Source organism: Oncorhynchus tshawytscha, unplaced genomic scaffold (assembly GCF_018296145.1).
Source record: "Oncorhynchus tshawytscha isolate Ot180627B unplaced genomic scaffold, Otsh_v2.0 Un_scaffold_7322_pilon_pilon, whole genome shotgun sequence".
Taxonomy (NCBI): domain Eukaryota; kingdom Metazoa; phylum Chordata; class Actinopteri; order Salmoniformes; family Salmonidae; genus Oncorhynchus; species Oncorhynchus tshawytscha.
In genome coordinates this window covers 10,001-27,066 of record NW_024609773.1, presented here as the reverse complement: position 1 = coordinate 27,066, position 17,066 = coordinate 10,001, and the positions used below count along the sequence as shown (strand labels likewise).

The 17,066-nt window shown below is 44.9% G+C and overlaps 1 protein-coding gene across 1 annotated transcript in view; it reads right to left on the bottom strand.

Moving 5' to 3' along the window:
- LOC112249632 (E3 SUMO-protein ligase PIAS1-like) overlaps positions 1 to 17,066 on the bottom strand; it is a 31,610-nt gene that overhangs the window by 10,765 nt on the left and 3,779 nt on the right. Inside the window, exons 2-7 of the mRNA XM_042317872.1 lie at positions 14,032 to 14,214; positions 11,368 to 11,415; positions 7,617 to 7,707; positions 1,473 to 1,607; positions 540 to 645; positions 189 to 262 (exon numbers count right to left, since the gene is read on the bottom strand). Of these exons, the coding sequence (XP_042173806.1) occupies positions 189 to 262; positions 540 to 645; positions 1,473 to 1,607; positions 7,617 to 7,707; positions 11,368 to 11,415; positions 14,032 to 14,214 (637 nt within the window). The remainder of the gene's footprint in view (positions 1 to 188; positions 263 to 539; positions 646 to 1,472; positions 1,608 to 7,616; positions 7,708 to 11,367; positions 11,416 to 14,031; positions 14,215 to 17,066) is intronic.

Here is a 17,066-nt window from a genome sequence, read left to right as displayed (position 1 = left end):
ACACACACACACACACACACACAGGCACACACACACAGGCACACACACACAGGCACACACACACACACACACACACACACACACACACACACATAGTAGTTAAACGGTGATAGGGGTATTGAGACAAGTCGGGACACACACAGTAAAGCACAGTAATAGGGGTATTAAAACAGAGTGTGTGTGTTTACCGGACAGAGCAGCGACACACGCAGGCTGGTGGTGGCGATTTCACTGTCTGGATCTGCAGTTAGCTTCTCTTTGACTGCAAGGGGACAGAGAACAGCATGAAGAAGAAGCAACAATCATAACCACCTACACAAGACCTGCACAACCTTCTACAGTACATCAACACTTCACTTGGAATATAGTACAGAGCGCCATGACAATACAGAACGAGACGCCTGGTTTCAACAGGCCAGAACTAAATATGTAGCTAGATACACGTGTGTCATGGACCCGTTCAGCCAGATCCATACATTTAACCTAGCATGCTAACAGTGCTAACAGTGTAAACAGTGTGTCGTCCTGGCAACCCTTACTGAGTGCTCTGGAATGGTCTGGGTTCCTGATGCCTTTGGACCGTAGTCTCTGCAACAGTACTGTGGACGACTGCTGCTTGACCAGGTACACCGCCATAGAGTAGCTCTGAAAACACAGAAGGTGCTGTAGGGTTGTTAAAATCACTCTCTTTTTCATCCGGATCACTGCACTTTTCTACCGCACTTTTATTCATGTGTTTCTGCCCCACTGTTCTTACCAAACCAAAACATTATTTATACAGAGCATTTCTTACAGGAGTAAAGTCTAAGTGCTCAAAACATCAAATAAATTGGCCTCCTGAGTGGCGCAGACGTCTAAAGGCATCTGTATCGCAGTGCTTGAGGCACCACTATAGACCCGGGTTCGATCCCGGGCCGTCCGTGACCGGGAGACCCATGAGGCGGTGCACAATTGGCCCAGCGTCGTCCGGATTAGGGGAGGGTTTGGCCGGCCTGCCGGCATGTCCTTGTCCCATCGCGCTCTAGCGACTCCTGTGGCGGGCCGGGTGCAGTGCACGCTGACACGGTCGCCAGGTGAACGGTGTTTCCTCCGACACATCGGTGCGGCTGGCTTCCGGGTTAAGCGAGCAATGTGTCAAGAAGCAGTGCGGCTAGGCGGGGTCGTGTTTCGGAGGACGCGTGGCTCTCGACCTTTCGCCTCTCCCGAGTCAGTATGGGAGTTGCAACGATGGGACAAGACTGTAACTACCAATTGGATACCAGGAATTTTGGTAGAAAATGGGGCAATAATAATAAAAAATTTTTAAAAAAACATTAAATAAAAAAAAAATAAAAATATATATATATATAAAAACACAACAAAAAATATATATAAAAAAGGCCAGAAAGATTAACTAAACGTTTTCTAGAAATGTTAACAATTAAGATAGACAACAATCAAATGAAGAGAATTTTAAATGTATCATATCTTACCCTTCCAACCTCTGAGGTCCAAGACACCACGATGGTGTTGGGGACTGTGGTGGATAGTCTGACCACTGAGGTAATGTTGATGGGCCGGCTGGGGCGCTTCGGCTCCACACCGTTTTTCGTTGGAGGAAGATAACCCTGAGAGGGGGGGAGAGAGGGATAGGAAAGAGAGAGAGGGAGAGAGAGACAGGTGGAGGGAGAGAGAGAGAGAGAGGGAGGAGAAAGAGAGGGGGAAAAGTGACACCACATCTCAATCAAATGTTTATTGTAATTGAAGGTATGGATTGTGTTTAACTAGCAGTAACTAACAGTACTGTACAGTGTGTAACCAGCAGTACTGTACAGTGTGTAACCAGCAGTACTGTACAGTGTGTAACTAACAGTACTGTACAGTGTGTAACTAACAGTACTGTACAGTGTGTAACTAACAGTAACTAGCAGTACTGTACAGTGTGTAACTAACAGTAACTAGCAGTACTGTACAGTGTGTAACTAACAGTACTGTACAGTGTGTAACTAACAGTACTGTACAGTGAGTAACCAGCAGTACTGTACAGTGTGTAACTAACAGTACTGTACAGTGTGTAACCAGCAGTACTGTACAGTGTGTAACTAACAGTAACTAGCAGTACTGTACAGTGAGTAACTAACAGCAACTAGCAGTACTGTACAGTGTGTAACTAACAGTAACTAGCAGTACTGTACAGTGAGTAACTAACAGTAACTAGCAGTACTGTAGTGTGTAACTAATAGTACTGTACAGTGTGTAACTAGCAGTACTGTACAGTGTGTAACCAGCAGTACTGTACAGTGTGTAACTAACAGTACTGTATAGTGTGTAACCAGCAGTAACTAACAGTACTGTACAGTGTGTAACTAACAGTAACTAGCAGTACTGTACAGTGTGTAACTAATAGTACTGTACAGTGTGTAACTAACAGTACTGTACAGTGAGTAACTAACAGTAACTAGCAGTACTGTACAGTGTGTAACTAATAGTACTGTACAGTGTGTAACTAACAGTACTGTACAGTGTGTAACTAGCAGTACTGTACAGTGTGTAACTAGCAGTACTGTACAGTGAGTAACTAACAGTACTGTACAGTGTGTAACTAACAGTAACTAACAGTACTGTACAGTGTGTAACTAGCAGTACTGTACAGTGTGTAACTAGCAGTACTGTACAGTGTGTAACTAACAGTAACTAACAGTACTGTACAGTGTGTAACTAGCAGTACTGTACAGTGTGTAACTAGCAGTACTGTACAGTGTGTAACTAACAGTACTGTACAGTGTGTAACTAGCAGTACTGCACAGTGTGTAACTAGCAGTACTGTACAGTGTGTAACAGCAGTACTGTACAGTGTGTAACTAGCAGTACTGTACAGTGTGTAACTAGCAGGACTGTACAGTGTGTAACTAACAGTACTGTACAGTGTGTAACTAGCTAACAGTACTGTAGTGTGTAACTAGCAGTACTGTACAGTGTGTAACTAGCAGTACTGTACAGTGTGTAACTAGCAGTACTGTACAGTGAGTAACTAACAGTACTGTACAGTGTGTAACTAACAGTAACTAACAGTACTATACAGTGTGTAACTAGCAGTACTGTACAGTGTGTAACTAGCAGTACTGTATAGTGTGTAACTAACAGTAACTAACAGTACTGTACAGTGTGTAACTAGCAGTACTGTACAGTGTGTAACTAGCAGTACTGTACAGTGTGTAACTAACAGTACTGTACAGTGTGTAACTAACAGTACTGTACAGTGTGTAACTAGCAGTACTGTACAGTGTGTAACCAGCAGTACTGTACAGTGTGTAACTAGCAGTACTGTAAAGTGTGTAACTAGCAGGACTGTACAGTGTGTAACTAACAGTACTGTACAGTGTGTAACTAGCAGTACTGTACAGTGTGTAACTAGCAGTACTGTACAGTGTGTAACTAACAGTACTGTACAGTGAGTAACTAACAGTACAGTGTTTAACTAGCAGTACTGTACAGTGTGTAACTAGCAGTACTGTACAGTGTGTAACTAGCAGTACTGTACAGTGTGTAACTAGCAGTACTGTACAGTGTGTAACTAACAGTAACTAGCAGTACTGTACAGTGTGTAACTAACAGTACAGTGTGTAACTAACAGTACAGTGAGTAACTAACAGTACAGTGTGTAACTAACAGTACAGTACAGTGTGTAACTAGCAGTACTGTACAGTGTGTAACTAACAGTAACTAGCAGTACTGTACAGTGTGTAACTAACAGTACTGTACAGTGAGTAACTAACAGTACAGTGTGTAACTAACAGTACTGTACAGTGTGTAACTAACAGTACTGTACAGTGTGTAACTAACAGTACTGTACAGTGTGTAACTAACAGTACTGTACAGTGTGTAACTAACAGTACTGTACTGTGAGTAACTAACAGTACAGTGTGTAACAGTGTGTACAGTGTGTAACTAGCAGTACTGTACAGTGTGTAACTAGCAGTACTGTACAGTGTGTAACTAACAGTACAGTGTGTAACTAGCAGTACAGTACAGTGTGTAACTAGCAGTACTGTACAGTGTGTAACTAGCAGTAACTAACAGTACTGTACAGTGTGTAACCAGCAGTACTGTACAGTGTGTAACTAACAGTAACTAACAGTACTGTACAGTGTGTAACTAACAGTACTGTACAGTGTGTAACCAGCAGTACTGTACAGTGTGTAACTAGCAGTAACTAACAGTACTGTACAGTGTGTAACTAACAGTACTGTACAGTGTGTAACCAGCAGTACTGTACAGTGTGTAACTAACAGTAACTAACAGTACTGTACAGTGTGTAACTAACAGTACTGTACAGTGTAACAGTACTGTACAGTGTGTAACTAGCAGTACTGTACAGTGTAACAGTGTACAGTGTGTAACTAGCAGTAGTAACTAACAGTACTGTACAGTGTGTAACTAGCAGTAACAGTGTGTAACAGTACTGTACAGTGTGTAACTAACAGTACTGTACAGTGTAACTAGTACTGTACAGTGTGTAACTAGCAGTACTGTACAGTGTGTAACTAGCAGTACTGTACAGTGTGTAACTAACAGTACTACAGTACTGTACAGTGTGTAACTAGTAGTACTGTAACAGTGTGTAACTAACAGTACAGTGTAACTAACAGTACTGTACAGTGTGTAACTAACAGTAACTAACAGTACTGTACAGTGTGTAACTAACAGTACTGTACAGTGTGTAACTAACAGTACTGTACAGTGTGTAACTAGCAGTACTGTACAGTGTGTAACTAACAGTAACTAGCAGTACTGTACAGTGTGTAACTAGCAGTACTGTACAGTGTGTAACTAACAGTAACTAACAGTACTGTACAGTGTGTAACTAGCAGTAACTAACAGTACTGTACAGTGTGTAACTAACAGTAACTAACAGTACTGTACAGTGTGTAACTAGCAGTACTGTACAGTGTGTAACTAACAGTAACTAACAGTACTGTACAGTGTGTAACTAGCAGTACTGTACAGTGTGTAACTAACAGTAACTAACAGTACTGTACAGTGTGTAACTAGCAGTACTGTACAGTGTGTAACTAACAGTAACTAACAGTACTGTACAGTGTGTAACTAACAGTACTGTACAGTGTGTAACTAACAGTACTGTACAGTGTGTAACTAGCAGTACTGTACAGTGTGTAACTAGCAGTACTGTACAGTGTGTAACTAACAGTACTGTACAGTGTGTAACTAACAGTACAGTGTGTAACTAGCAGTACTGTACAGTGTGTAACTAGCAGTACTGTACAGTGTGTAACTAACAGTAACTAACAGTACTGTACAGTGTGTAACTAGCAGTACTGTACAGTGTGTAACTAGCAGTACTGTACAGTGTGTAACTAGCAGTACTGTACAGTGTGTAACTAACAGTACTGTACAGTGAGTAACTAACAGTACAGTGTGTAACTAACAGTACTGTACAGTGTGTAGCTAACAGTACTGTACAGTGTGTAACTAGCAGTACTGTACTGTGAGTAACTAACAGTACAGTGTGTAACTAACAGTACTGTACAGTGTGTAACTAGCAGTACTGTACAGTGTGTAACTAACAGTAACTAGCAGTACTGTACAGTGTGTAACTAGCAGTACTGTACAGTGTGTAACTAACAGTAACTAGCAGTACTGTACAGTGTGTAACTAGCAGTACTGTACAGTGTGTAACTAACAGTAACTAACAGTACTGTACAGTGTGTAACTAGCAGTACTGTACAGTGTGTAACTAACAGTACTGTACAGTGTGTAACTAACAGTACTGTACAGTGTGTAACTAACAGTACTGTACAGTGTGTAACTAACAGTAACTAACAGTACTGTATAGTGTGTAACCAGCAGTACTGTACAGTGTGTAACTAGCAGTACTGTACAGTGTGTAACTAACAGTAACTAGCAGTACTGTACAGTGTGTAACTAGCAGTACTGTACAGTGTGTAACTAGCAGTACTGTACAGTGTGTAACTAGCAGTACTGTACAGTGTGTAACTAACAGTACTGTACAGTGTGTAACTAGCAGTAACTAACAGTACTGTACAGTGTGTAACTAACAGTACTGTACAGTGTGTAACTAGCAGTACTGTACAGTGTGTAACTAGCAGTACTGTACAGTGTGTAACTAACAGTAACTAGCAGTACTGTACAGTGTGTAACTAGCAGTACAGTACAGTGTGTAACTAGCAGTACTGTACAGTGTGTAACTAGCAGTACTGTACAGTGTGTAACTAGCAGTACTGTACAGTGTGTAACTAGCAGTACTGTACAGTGTGTAACTAACAGTAACTAGCAGTACAGTACAGTGTGTAACTAGCAGTACTGTACAGTGTGTAACTAGCAGTACTGTACAGTGTGTAACTAGCAGTACTGTACAGTGTGTAACTAGCAGTACTGTAGTGTGTAACTAGCAGTACTGTACAGTGTGTAACTAGGAGTACTGTACAGTGTGTAACTAGGAGTACTGTACAGTGTGTAACTAACAGTACTGTACAGTGTGTAACTAGCAGTAACTAACAGTACTGTACAGTGTGTAACTAACAGTACTGTACAGAATGTAACTAGCAGTACTGTAGTGTGTAACTAGCAGTACTGTACAGTGTGTAACTAGCAGTACTGTACAGTGTGTAACTAACAGTAACTAGCAGTACAGTACAGTGTGTAACTAGCAGTACTGTACAGTGTGTAACTAGCAGTACAGTACAGTGTGTAACTAGCAGTACTGTACAGTGTGTAACTAACAGTAACTAGCAGTACAGTACAGTGTGTAACTAGCAGTACTGTACAGTGTGTAACTAGCAGTACTGTACAGTGTGTAACTAGCAGTACTGTAGTGTGTAACTAGCAGTACTGTACAGTGTGTAACTAGGAGTACTGTACAGTGTGTAACTGTACTGTACAGTGTGTAACTAACAGTACTGTACAGTGTGTAACTAGCAGTAACTAACAGTACTGTACAGTGTGTAACTAACAGTACTGTACAGAATGTAACTAGCAGTACTGTACAGTGTGTAACTATGTACAGTGTGTAACTAGCAGTACTGTACAGTGTGTAACTAACAGTAACTAGCAGTACAGTACAGTGTGTAACTAGCAGTACTGTACAGTGTGTAACTAGCAGTACTGTACAGTGTGTAACTAGCAGTACTGTACAGTGTGTAACTAACAGTAACTAGCAGTACAGTACAGTGTGTAACTAGCAGTACTGTACAGTGTGTAACTAGCAGTACTGTACAGTGTGTAACTAGCAGTACTGTACAGTGTGTAACTAGCAGTACTGTACAGTGTGTAACTAGCAGTAACTAGCAGTACTGTACAGTGTGTAACTAACAGTAACTAACAGTACTGTACAGTGAGTAACTAACAGTACTGTACAGTGTGTAACTAACAGTAACTAACAGTACTGTACAGTGTGTAACTAACAGTACTGTACAGTGTGTAACTAACAGTAACTAACAGTACTGTACAGTGTGTAACTAACAGTAACTAACAGTACTGTACAGTGTGTAACTAACAGTAACTAACAGTACTGTACAGTGAGTAACTAACAGTACTGTACAGTGTGTAACTAACAGTAACTAACAGTACTGTACAGTGTGTGGAGTTGTGTTTCTTACCGGGAGGTTGCATGGCTTCCCGTTCACCTTCACACACAGATTGGGCGGAAAGTGGTCTTCCTGAGGACAACTCGTCTCAGAGAGACAAAACCTGCACACGCACACACACACACATACACACAATAATGGGCATATTGCAATGAAGAATGGCCACTAGATTATGGCCAGCTGATCTCTCGGTAAACCATCAATACATGCAAAATTCACCTGCACAGCTCATCTCAATTGCATACAGCATTGGCCACCCCCTAAGACAGATGTCAGGGTTATGTTTCCACCCCCTAAGACAGATGTCAGGGTTATGTTTCCACCCCCTAAGACAGATGTCAGGGTTATGTTTCCACCCCCTAACCCCTCCCTAAGACAGATGTCAGGGTTATGTTTCCACCCCTAAGACAGATGTCAGGGTTATGTTTCCACCCCCTAAGACAGATGTCAGGGTTATGTTTCCACCCCTAAGACAGATGTCAGGGTTATGTTTCCACCCCCTAAGACAGATGTCAGGGTTATGTTTCCACCCCCTAAGACAGATGTCAGGGTTATGTTTCCACCCCCTAAGACAGATGTCAGGGTTATGTTTCCACCCCCTAACCCCTCCCTAAGACAGATGTCAGGGTTATGTTTCCATCCTCATTGCAACCAACATTTTTCAAAATAATTTCGCCTTCTGGTGGGAAATATCTTCGGAACATTTTAGTACGGCAATTTTACCTGACAATTAGCAATTTATTTTAAAAAATTATTTATTTTTATTTTTCTCCCCAATTCTGTGGTATCCAATTGGTAGTTAGTCTCGTCTCATCCAGAATCTCACCCAGAATCTCTAGTGGCACAGCTAGCACTGAGATGCAGAGCCTTAGACCACAGCTAGCACTGAGATGCAGAGCCTTAGACCACAGCTAGCACTGAGATGCAGAGCCTTAGACCACAGCTAGCACTGAGACGCAGAGCCTTAGACCACAGCTAGCACTGAGACGCAGAGCCTTAGACCACAGCTAGCACTGAGATGCAGAGCCTTAGACCACAGCTAGCACTGAGATGCAGAGCCTTAGACCACAGCTAGCACTGAGACGCAGAGCCTTAGACCACAGCTAGCACTGAGATGCAGAGCCTTAGACCACAGCTAGCACTGAGACGCAGAGCCTTAGACCACAGCTAGCACTGAGACGCAGAGCCTTAGACCACAGCTAGCACTGAGATGCAGAGCCTTAGACCACAGCTAGCACTGAGACGCAGAGCCTTAGACCACAGCTAGCACTGAGATGCAGAGCCTTAGACCACAGCTAGCACTGAGATGCAGAGCCTTAGACCACAGCTAGCACTGAGACGCAGAGCCTTAGACCACAGCTAGCACTGAGACGCAGAGCCTTAGACCACAGCTAGCACTGAGACGCAGAGCCTTAGACCACAGCTAGCACTGAGATGCAGAGCCTTAGACCACAGCTAGCACTGAGATGCAGAGCCTTAGACCACAGCTAGCACTGAGATGCAGAGCCTTAGACCACAGCTAGCACTGAGATGCAGAGCCTTAGACCACTGCACCAGTCAGGAGGGCAATTGATCTACTTGACAATCATTCCGTACAACTGAAATAAGGTATTTCATCTCCTTGTTTACCATGGAAAATCTACTATGGCAACGTAGCCTAGCCTACATGTTGTTTGCATGGAAACATCCTGGTGTAGGATACATTTTTACTTTCCAATTCATGGAAATTCATTCATAATTTTATTTGTCCTAATAAAAAAAAAAAGTAATTTCTTATCAAGAGGTTCGAGGGAAAAATGATTGAACTGTAGGCTACATAACATTTGAAAGTAAATTGTGATTGTATTGTATTTTGAATATCATATTCTATCATATTCTAATAAAGTTATTTTAAAGTTGAACCAAATGAAGTTATAAACATGGTTTTGTTGTGTTCGTGGTTGGGCTGGTAGTTTATAGTAACATGTTCTATGTTGTGTGGTTATAAACATGGTTTTGTTGTCTTTGTGGTTGGGGCTGGTGGTTTATATGTTCTGACAGGACGACAAGGCCTGTTGTACTGAAAGACTATGTCTGAATTGGAAAGAAATGTGGAGGGTCATTTCCTATTGTTTGGAAGTCGATATTGTAACCATAGAAACAGATGAAGTGATTTGTTTTATAATGATATTTAAATTGCGCTTCACACAGTTGCTGTAATCCATATCACTTTCATTTACACCGTGGTAATTCATTTACACTTAGTCTTCAGTGGCCTAACTTTATTTTCACAGAAGATATATAAATCATTTGGCTTAGTAATTGTCTGTAATTAAACGTGTTGTCTAAATCATTGTATTTGACAAGGGCTACATTTACAGTCTAATCATTATATTTCAGTTGTAGGCTGTGTCATATTCTTTAATTCATGTTTTTCATATTTCCATTTTGTGGTTCATGATAAGATGTTATGTCATTTGGGTGGGAGTCTGTCTAGTATAAATCATGGTAACAGTCATATCCTCTGTCTAGTATAAATCATGGTAACAGTCATATCCTCTGTCTAGTATAAATCATGGTAACAGTCATATCCTCTGTCTAGTATAAATCATGGTAACATCTATTTCCTCTGTCTAGTATAAATCATGGTAACATCTATTTCCTCTGTCTAGTATAAATCATGGTAACAGTCACTTCCTCTGTCTAGTATAAATCATGGTAACAGTCATATCCTCTGTCTAGTATAAATCATGGTAACATCTATATCCTCTGTCTAGTATAAATCATGGTAACAGTCACTTCCTCTGTCTAGTATAAATCATGGTAACAGCTATATCCTCTGTCTAGTATAAATCATGGTAACAGTCACTTCCTCTGTCTAGTATAAATCATGGTAACAGCTATATACTCTGTCTAGTATAAATCATGGTAACAGCTATATCCTCTGTCTAGTATAAATCATGGTAACAGTCATATCCTCTGTCTAGTATAAATCATGGTAACAGTCATATCCTCTGTCTAGTATAAATCATGGTAACAGTCATATCCTCTGTCTAGTATAAATCATGGTAACAGTCATATCCTCTGTCTAGTATAAATCATGGTAACAGCTATATCCTCTGTCTAGTATAAATCATGGTAACAGTCATATCCTCTGTCTAGTATAAATCATGGTAACAGTCATATCCTCTGTCTAGTATAAATCATGGTAACAGTCATATCCTCTGTCTAGTATAAATCATGGTAACAGTCATATCCTCTGTCTAGTATAAATCATGGTAACAGTCATATCCTCTGTCTAGTATAAATCATGGTAACAGCTATATCCTCTGTCTAGTATAAATCATGGTAACAGTCATATCCTCTGTCTAGTATAAATCATGGTAACAGCCATTTCCTCTGTCTAGTATCTAGCTGGCTTGACATGGTAACATCCACATAGTGGTTGTAGTATAGTGGGAGCATATACAGTATATTGAGCAGGACCTACATAGTGGTTGTAGTATAGTGGGAGGATATACAGTATATTGAGCAGGACCTACATAGTGGTTGTAGTATAGTGGGAGGATATATATTGATCAGGACCTACATAGTGGTTGTAGTATAGTGGGAGGATATATATTGATCAGGACCTACATAGTGGTTGTAATATAGTGGGAGGATATATATTAATCAGGACCTACATAGGGGTTGTAGTATAGTGGGAGGATATATATTGATCAGGACCTACATAGTGGTTAATAGAATCCTACTAGAAGTAGAACAATGAGTTCTATCAACTGACCGTAATTGAACTTGTACTGTGAAGTCACATTTGGTCCCCGAGATGTCCCTGAAAAACACAGACGGACATTAAAGGGTGGGTAGGGTAGAGGGTTGGTAGGGAACATGGCAGGGTAGAGGGTTGGTAGGGTATATTGGTGGAATAGAGTACGTTGGTAGGGTACATGGTAGGGTAGAGGGTTGGTAGGGTAGAGGGTTGGTAGGGTACATGGTAGTATAGGGTACATGGTAGTGAAGTCGATATGGTAGGGTAGAGGGTAGGTAGGGTATGTTGGTAGGGTACATGGTAGTATAGATTACGTTGGTAGGGTAGAGGGTTGGTGGGGTACATGGTAGTAAATTGTATATGGTAGGGTAGAGGGTAGGTAGGGTACATTGGCAGGGTATGTGGTAGTATAGGGTACATGGTAGGATAGAGGGTAGGTAGGGTACATTGGTAAGGTACATGGTAGTATAGAGTACATGGTAGGGTAGAGGGTAGGTAGGGTACGTTGGTAGGTTAGAGGATAGGCAGGGTAGGTAGGGTACATTGGTAGGGTACATGGTAGTATAGGGTACATGGTAGGGTAGAGGGTAGGCAGGGTACGTTGGTAGGGTACATGGTAGCATAGGGTACATGGTAGGGTAGAGGGTAGGTAGGGTAAGTTGGTAGGGTACATGGTAGCATAGGATACATGGTAGGGTAGAGGGTAGGTAGGGTAGAGGGCAGGTAGGGTAGGTAGGGTACGTTGGTAGGGTACGTTGGTAGTATAGGGTACATGGTAGGGTAGACGGTAGGTAGGCTACGTTGGTAGGGTAGACGGTAGGTAGGCTACGTTGGTAGAGTAAATGGTATTATAGGGTACATGGTAGGGTAGAGGGTAGGCAGGGTACATTGGTAGGGTACATGGTAGTATAGAGTACATGGTAGGGTAGACGGTAGGTAGGCTACGTTGGTAGGGTAGAGGGTAGGTAGGGTATGAGGGTAGGTAGGGTACGTTGGTAGGGTACGTCGGTAGTATAGGGTACATGGTAGGGTAGACAGTAGGTAGGCTACGTTGGTAGGGTAGAAGATAGGTAGGGTAGAGGATAGGTAGGCTACGTTGGTAGGGTACATGGTAGTATAGGGTATATGGTAGGGTAGAGGGTAGGCAGGGTACATTGGTAGGGTACATGGTAGCATAGAGCACATGGTAGGGTAGAGAATAGGTAGGGTACCTTGATAGGGTACAGGGTAGGGTAGAGGATAGGTAGGGTACATGGTAGTATAGGATACATGGTAGGGTAGAGGTTAGGCAGGGTACGTTGGTAGGGTAGAGGATAGGTAGGGTACATGGTAGTATAGGATACATGGCAGGGTAGAGGATAGGTAGGGTACATGGTAGTATAGGATACATGGCAGGGTAGAGGATAGGTAGGGTAGAGGGTAGGTAGGCTACGTTGGTAGGGTAGGTAGGGTACATGGTAGTATAGGATACATGGCAGGGTAGAGGGTAGGTAGGGTACATGGTAGTATAGGATACATGGCAGGGTAGAGGATAGGTAGGGTACCTTGATAGGGTACATGGTAGGGTAGAGGAGGGGGATAGGGGGGTAGAGGATAGGTAGGGTACATGGTAGTATAGGATACATGGCAGGGTAGAGGATAGGTAGGGTAGAGGGTAGGTAGGCTACGTTGGTAGGGTAGGTAGGGTACATGGTAGTATAGGATACATGGCAGGGTAGAGGATAGGTAGAGGGTAGGTAGGGTACATGGTAGTATAGGATAGATGGCAGGGTAGAGGATAGGTAGGGTACGTTGATAGGGTACATGGTAGTATAGGATACATGGTAGGGTAGAGGATAGGTAGGGTACGTTGGTAGGGTACATGGTAGTATAGGGTACATGGTAGTATAGGGTACATGGTAGGGTAGAGGGTAGGCAGGGTACATTTGTAGGGTACATGGTAGTATAGGGTACACGGTAGGGTAGAGGGTAGGTAGGATACCTTGATAGGGTACATGATAGTATAGGATACATGGTAGGGTAGAGGGTAGGTAGGGTACGTTGGTAGGGTAGAGGATAGGTAGGGTGGGTTGGTAGGGTACATGGTAGTATAGGATACATGGTAGGGTAGAGGGTAGGCAGGGTACATGGTAGTATAGGGTACATGGTAGGGTAGAGGGTAGGCAGGGTACATTGGTAGGGTACATGGTAGTATAGGGTACCCGGTAGGGTAGAGGGTAGGTAGGGTACCTTGATAGGGTACATGGTAGTATAGGATACATGGTAGGGTAGAGGGTAGGTAGGGTAGAGGGTAGGTAGGCTACGTTGGTAGGGTACATGGTAGTATAGGGTACATTGTAGGGTAGAGGGTAGGTAGGGTACCTTGATAGGGTACATGGTAGTATAGGATACATGGCAGGGTAGAGGGTAGGGTAGAGGATAGGTAGGGTACGTTGGTAGGATGCATGGTAGTATAGGGTCCATTGTAGGGTAGAGGGTAGGTAGGGTACCTTGATAGGGTACATGGTAGTATAGGATACATGGCAGGGTAGAGGGTAGGGTAGAGGATAGGTAGGGTACGTTGGTAGGATGCATGGTAGTATAGGGTACATTGTAGGGTAGAGGGTAGGTAGGGTACGTTGGTAGGGTAGAGGGTAGGCAGGGTACGTTGGTAGGGTAGAGGGTTTGAGTGTCTCTTACATGGAGCTGCTAATCTGTTGGACTTGCTGCGGCGTTAGTGCGAACGCAAAACACGTTTCCTGAAACCGCTGGCTGTTGTCCGATGCTGCAGAAAGAGAGAGACAGAGAGGGAGAGACACAGAGGGAGAGACACAGAGGGAGAGACAGAGAGGGAGAGACAGAGAGGGAGAGACAGAGGGAGAGACAGAGGGAGAGACAGAGGGAGAGACAGAGAGGGAGAGAGAGAGAGGGAGAGACAGAGGGAGAGACAGAGGGAGAGACAGAGGGAGAGACAGAGGGAGAGACAGAGAGAGAGAGACAGAGGGAGAGACAGAGGGAGAGACAGAGGGAGAGACAGAGAGGGAGAGACAGAGGGAGAAACAGAGGGAGAGACAGAGGGAGAGACAGAGAGGAGAGACAGAGGGAGAGACAGAGAGAGAGAGAGGAGAGACAGAGGGAGGAGAGACAGAGGGAGAGACAGAGGGAGAGACAGAGAGGAGAGACAGAGAGGGAGACAGAGAGGGGAGAGACAGAGGGAGAGACAGAGAGGGAGAGACAGAGGGAGAGACAGAGACAGGGAGAGACAGAGAGGAGAGAGGGAGAGACAGAGAGGAGACAGAGAGACAGAGGGAGAGACAGAGAGGGAGAGACAGAGGGGAGAGACAGAGGAGACAGAGAGGGAGAGACAGAGAGGAGACAGAGAGGGAGAGACAGAGAGGGAGAGACAGAGAGGAGAGACAGAGAGGGAGAGACAGAGAGGGAGAGACAGAGAGGGAGAGACAGAGGGAGAGACAGAGAGGGAGAGACAGAGAGAGACAGAGGGGAGAGACAGAGGGAGAGACAGAGAGAGAGACAGAGGGAGAGACAGAGGGAGAGAGGAGAGACAGAGAGGGAGAGAGAGAGAGGGAGAGACAGAGGGAGAGACAGAGAGGAGAGAGACAGAGGGAGAGACAGAGAGAGACAGAGAGGGAGAGACAGAGAGAAACAGAGACAGAGAGGGAGAGACAGAGAGAAACACAGAGGGAGAGACAGAGAGGGAGAGACAGACAGAGAGGGAGAGAGAGACAGAGAGGAGAGACAGAGAGGGAGAGACAGAGAGGAGAGACAGAGAGGGAGAGACAGAGAGGGGAGAGACAGAGAGGGAGAGACAGAGAGGGAGAGACAGAGAGGGAGAGACAGACAGAGGGGAGAGACAGAGGGAGAGACAGAGAGGAGAGGAGAGAGAGGGAGAGACAGAGAGGGAGAGACAGAGAGGGGGAGAGACAGAGAGGGAGAGACAGACAGAGAGGGAGAGACAGAGAGGGAGAGACAGAGGGAGAGACAGAGAGGGAGAGACAGGGGAGAGACAGAGAGGGAGAGAGAGACAGAGGGAGAGACAGAGAGAGAGAGACAGAGAGGGAGAGACAGAGACAGAGAGGAGACAGAGAGGGAGAGACAGAGAGGGAGAGACAGAGAGAAACAGAGAGAGAGAGAGAGAGACAGAGAGGGAGAGACAGAGGGAGAGACAGAGAGAAACAGAGGGAGAGAGAGAGAGACACAGAGGGAGAGACAGAGGGAGAACAGAGGGAGAGACAGAGAGGAGGGAGAGACAGAGAGGGAGAGACAGAGGGAGAGAGACAGAGAGGGAGAGACAGAGAGAGAGGAGAGACAGAGGGAGAGACAGAGGGAGAGACAGAGGGAGAGACAGAGGGAGAGACAGAGAGGGAGAGACAGAGGGAGAGACAGAGAGGAGAGACAGAGGACAGAGAGACAGAGAGGAGAGACAGAGGGGAGAGACAGAGAGAGACAGAGAGGGAGAGACAGAGAGGAGAGACAGAGGGAGAGACAGAGGGAGAGACAGAGGGAGAGACAGAGAGGAGAGACAGAGGGGAGAGACAGAGAGACAGAGGAGACAGAGAGAGAGACAGAGAGGAGAGACAGAGACAGAGGAGAGACAGAGGGAGAGACAGAGAGGGAGAGACAGAGAGGGAGAGACAGAGACAGAGAGAGACAGAGAGGAGACAGAGAGGGAGAGACAGAGAGGGAGAGACAGAGGGAGAGACAGAGAGAGACAGAGGGAGAGACAGAGGGAGAAACAGAGAGAGACAGAGAGGACAGAGAGAGACAGAGGAGAGACAGAGAGGGAAGACAGAGGGAGAGACAGAGAGGGAGAGACAGAGAGAGACAGAGGGAGAGACAGAGAGGGAGAGACAGAGGGAGAAACAGAGAGAGAGACAGAGAGGGAGAGACAGAGAGGAGAGACAGAGGGAGAGACAGAGGGAGAGACAGAGGGAGAGAGACAGAGGGGAGAGACAGAGGGAGAGACAGAGGGAGACAGAGAGGGAGAGACAGAGGAGAGACAGAGGGAGAGACAGAGGGGAGAGACAGAGAGAGGGAGAGACAGAGGGAGAGACAGAGACAGAGAGGAGAGACAGAGGGAGAGACAGAGAGAGACAGAGGGAGAGACAGAGAGAGACAGAGAGGAGAGACAGAGGGAGACACAGAGGGAGAGACAGAGAGGAGAGAGACAGAGGGAGAGACAGAGGGAGAGACAGAGGGAGAGACAGAGAGGGAGACAGAGGGAGAGACAGAGAGGGAGAGACAGAGAGGGAGAGACAGAGGGAGAGACAGAGGGAGAGACAGAGAGGAGAGACAGAGAGGAGAGACAGAGGAGACAGAGGGAGAGACAGAGGGAGAGACAGAGGGAGAGACAGAGAGGAGAGACAGAGGGAGAGACAGAGAGGAGAGACAGAGGGGAGAGACAGAGGGAGAGACAGAGAGAGACAGAGGGAGACAGAGAGGAGAGACAGAGACAGGAGAACAGAGGGAGAGACAGAGAGGGAGAGACAGAGAGAGACAGAGAGGAGGAGAGACAGAGGGAGAGACAGAGGGAGAGGGAGACACAGAGGAGAGACAGAGGGAGAGACAGAGAGGGAGAGACAGAGAGAGGAGACAGACAGAGAGGAGAGACAGAGAGGAGAGACAGAGGGAGAGACAGAGGGAGGAGAGACAGAGAGGGAGAGACAGAGAGAGAGACAGAGGGAGAGACAGAGAGGAGAGACAGAGGAGAGGGAGAG